The 4,598-nt window shown below is 27.1% G+C and overlaps 1 protein-coding gene across 4 annotated transcripts in view; it reads right to left on the bottom strand.

Annotated features, from left to right (window-relative positions):
* Positions 1-1,992: 1,992 nt before the first annotated feature.
* Positions 1,993-4,598, bottom strand: part of LOC100204665 (voltage-dependent L-type calcium channel subunit alpha-1D) — a 196,755-nt gene continuing 194,149 nt past the window's right edge. For all 4 annotated transcript variants that reach the window (XM_065798025.1, XM_065798024.1, XM_065798026.1 and 1 more), the window contains 3 exons: positions 3,878-4,049; positions 2,853-3,230; positions 1,993-2,716 (listed from right to left, as the gene is read on the bottom strand). In XM_065798025.1, the coding sequence (XP_065654097.1) occupies positions 2,204-2,716; positions 2,853-3,230; positions 3,878-4,049 (1,063 nt within the window). In that variant the 3' untranslated portion in view covers positions 1,993-2,203. The remainder of the gene's footprint in view (positions 2,717-2,852; positions 3,231-3,877; positions 4,050-4,598) is intronic.

Here is a 4,598-nt window from a genome sequence, read left to right as displayed (position 1 = left end):
TGGAAATCTTTTCCACAAAAGTGGTCCGCGATTCTGAATTGAATAAGAAACTTGTTTAGTATAAGATTTTGGTATAACAAAGTTGTTAGCGGAAAATCTTGTAGCATATTTATGGTGTATTACTTTAAAATAAGTTTCAAATATTTTGGGGGACAGTCCATATTTTGTTTTATACATGAACAGTAGAACAAGATGGATATTAAGTTTGAAAATATTCAGGGCACCAATTACACGTAAAAGAGGTTCACAAGGAACCGCTCTACCAGATCCAAATATGATTCTAACAGCATGTTTTTGCTTGCTATAAAGTTTTTTTTAGCTTAGTGTAATTAGTACTTGCCCACATGATGTTGCCGTAAGTTAAGTAACTATGTATAAAGGAACAATATAAACTTTTTAAGGACTTAAAATTTAAAAGTGGCTTAACTCTATAGATCATGCCAATGCTTTTTGAAATTTTTTTTTCTATAGAATTTATATGCGCTTTCCAAGATAGCTTTTCATCAAAGTTCACACCTAAAAAATTTACAGATATTTGCCTTTTGATGTTAGTTTTATTCATCAAAAGATTGGGAAGAATAAATGGTATTTCCTTTGTTTTGCTTGGTTTGTGGAAAAGAGAAAATTTAGTTTTTTGAACATTCAAAGACAATTTGTTGCATATAAACCATTCATTTACTTATTTTAATTCTTCATTTACTACTGTAAAAAGTGTTTCAATATTTTTGTGAGAATAAAAAAGATTTGAGCCATCTGCGAATAAAATAAAATTTAATAGGTTTAATGTTGAAGACAAATCATTTATGTATAGTAAAAAAAGTAAGGGTCCAAGTATAGAACCCTGTGGGACTCCGCAATTTACAGTTTTTTTGGTCGTTTTTAAATTTTCAAATTGTACATATTGTTTTCTGTTTGAAAGGTAACTTTCAAACCAGAGTAAGTTTATCTCCTTTATTCCGTAATATTCCAGTTTTTTTATTAGAATGGAATGATTCACCGTATCAAAAGCTTTCGACAGATCAATGAAAACTTCTAACGTATAATAGTCTTCTTTAAAAGCATTAGATAAGTGATTAACTAACTCTACTATTGCATGATCTGTTGAGTGTTGCTTTTTGAAACCAAATTGCTTACTGTATAACATGTTGTTTTCAGTTAAATGGTTATACAGCCTATTGTACACTATACGTTCAAGCAATTTCGAGAAACAAGATAAAACAGATATAGGCCTGTAATTAGAGGGTTCTGACTCATCTCCAGACTTAAATACTGGAGATACTGGAAATATTTTATCATTATATATTAACGGATTAATATTATCACTTAGTTTTAAATATAAATTGATAAGAATTTTTTTTTAGAAGTTTTTCTAAATTTCACATTTATTGTGCATACCCACTTTATTTATAATAAAGAAACAAAAAACATATAACATTTAACTTATAACATAAAACATTTTTTAATGTTAACAATTTTAGCGCTAAAAAACTGAAAACATGTTTTACATTAAGTATCAATTAACAGTATCTATTATGAACGGGTAAAGTATAAGCAGGACCAAGCTTAAGTATGTTTTTTCTCAGGAAACACCGAATATATAGAAAAACAGGTTGTAAAGATTGAAACACTTCGAGCCTGGATTAAAAGGAGCTTGAGCCCAGGACTTTAATTAACCTCAAAATTTTAAGGGGGACCATTTTTTTAAACACCTAATACACAGTGGCATGTAAAAAAGCCTCCTGCTTTCAAAATAGCTTTGGGCTCCGAAAAGTTTTAATCAGGCACAGAACACTTCTCTAAAAAACTGTAAACTATTCTATATGCACTTTTTTAAGAAATACAAATCCCGCTACGCCTTCTGTAGTTAAGTTTTAAATAAATCAAACAACTTATAAACTGCAATTTTCTTTGCCTGAGCATTGTAACTAAAATGTTTGAACTAAGAAAAATTAAAAAATATTTTTTCAATCGCTAAATTAAAAACATTTCAGATTAAAAGCTAAAAAGTTTCTTTAAAAAAAAGCGTGAATATTAAAATCAACAAATTAAAAGAAAAATTAAAAAAAATTTAAATCTCTTGTAAAAAACACGATAATAAATTCCGTTAAATGTTGAAATAAAAAAAAGAATACACTTTTGTATATAAGGGAACGTTAAACTCCCCTTTTCATTGTGATAAATTTGATCTATAACTATAATATAACTAACACCATGTATCTTCCTCGTTTTCATTTATCTTGTATATCCAATGAGGTTGGACACCGTGATCCAACGGTATTTGTCGATTTACTTGCTCGTTGTATTCACAAAAAAGTTTATTATCACTTGAGTGATTTTCAACGTCACTATGAATACTAGTTGTTTTTCTAAGCAGTCGTTTTCGTGTTGCTTTATTGTCATTTTCAGAGTGTTTAAAATTATCAAACTCTTCCGAGGGTGAAATGGATTGTTCACTGCGCGATAAAGTCCTTAAAGGCCGTCGCGTAGATTGAATTAAATCAGGAATGCTTTCTTCGTGAGATGAAACTTTAAAATCCGTATTTGATAAGGGTCGATGATTATTTGTATGAATGTCTATAAACTGATCATCTTCGTCATAAGGAATTTCTAATTTTATTAATGGTAGTGATACAGTAAAACGAGGCGTATTATGTCTCGATTCTATATTTGTTTCACTTGTACGAACGGATCGAATCTGTTCAAACTCGGTTTGGCTCTGTTTTAAAAAAATATCAACTTAAAAAATCGAAATAATTTATCAGCAATTTATAAAAGCAAAATTTTTTTTATTGTTACCAAACGCTAACACTAAAAAACAAATAAAAACAATAAAATTTGAAAAAAGTATATACCCTTTCATGATCTCGTGGTTGAGGATTTAAAAAACACAGTATGGGTTTAGCAGGATCACGCAAAGCTGTTAGTATACTATTGGTTAACTCTTGAGCACTCGGACTTTGAGCCTCATTACAAACGCAATCATGTTGAGAAGGCGAGTTCTGGGGGCTACCTAATTCAAAACTGTTTGAAAGTTCTTCTTTAGAGTGATGATTGTCAAATATGTGCAAGCTATCACCACATGGATATGAAGATCGCTTATCCTCTGATTTTTCGTTTGTCTCAAGAAACGCACCACCAATATTTTGAATCAAGGCTCGAGAAATGCGCCGGCAGTCAGTCTTTTTTAACTTATTAGGGGAATTTCGTCTTGAACGGTTGAATTCTTGAAACTGAAATTAAAATTTGCAATCGATTTTAGTTTTTACATAACACACACGCAGAGATTTTCATTTTGTTATACTTCGCAAAAAAAAGTTATAACTCTAAAAAAATAAAAATCTGAACTAACGAATTTTCCTTTTTTCCGCTTAAAACCGCATTGAGTTTTCATCAAGTTCTTCAAATGTATATTATATATACATATATATATACTATATATGTATATATAAATATATATAAATGTATATATATATATGTATATATATATATATATATATATATATATACACACATACATATATATACACATACATATATATATATATATATATATATATATATATATATATATATATATATATATATATATATATATATATATATATACATATATATATATGTATATATATATACACATATATATATATATATATATATATATATATATATATATATATATATATATGTATATATATATATATATATATATATATATATATACTTATACATACATACATTCATACATATATACAGATGTATATATAATGGACAACACCAGTAACATAATTTATATAACAAAGAGACAATAAAAGCAACAAATTATCTTCTTGAGAAGTTTTAAGAATAATAAAAAAAAATGGAGAGTTGTTTTACTAACATCGTTTAAGATTCCATTTGATGAGAGCTTAACTTCAAGCATTGGAAGAGATTTTTGCATAGATACACTTTGTTTACTAGTTCCATAAGAGTTAAAAGGAAAATCAGAAGATGATCGACTGAATCCAGCTGTGCTTACAGATCGCATCCGAAGAGGAATGATTGGATTATCACTAAACATAATTAAAACATTTTTAATCTTTAAAAATGTCTACATATTTAAAATTTTAAAGCAAATAATAATAGCATTTGTTGTGATTATTTGTTTTAAAACTTTAAACATGTAGAAATAATTATAATATGGTTACAAATTTAGAATTTCAGAGTTTCTTGAAAATAAATGTAAAATTTTACTAACAGAAAAACTTCAACAAACCAGTTAAAGGGTTTAACAGTGAAGTTTTAAATATGATTTTAAATCAATAGTATAATAATAATAATAATAATAATAATAATAATAATAATAATAATAATAATAATAAAATTAGTTATCAACAGTAAAAATGTCTTCAAAACACTTGTGTAACTTGCTGGATTAACTTACTTTCACATTAGTGATTTGGATGTTTAAGAATAGATTAATCTGTTTCTCTTGAGGTTTAGTAAAGTGTGAATATTTAAACTTCCCATCAGACAGCAATTTTTTACATTGATTTTTGCAATAAAAAAAGTTAATAGTTACTTATGAAAACATTTAAGGAATATTTATGATTAAAGATGAT

The sequence above is a fragment of the Hydra vulgaris genome, chromosome 05, assembly GCF_038396675.1.
Source record: "Hydra vulgaris chromosome 05, alternate assembly HydraT2T_AEP".
Taxonomy (NCBI): Eukaryota; Metazoa; Cnidaria; class Hydrozoa; order Anthoathecata; family Hydridae; genus Hydra; species Hydra vulgaris.
This window is presented reverse-complemented; position numbering and strand designations above follow the sequence as displayed.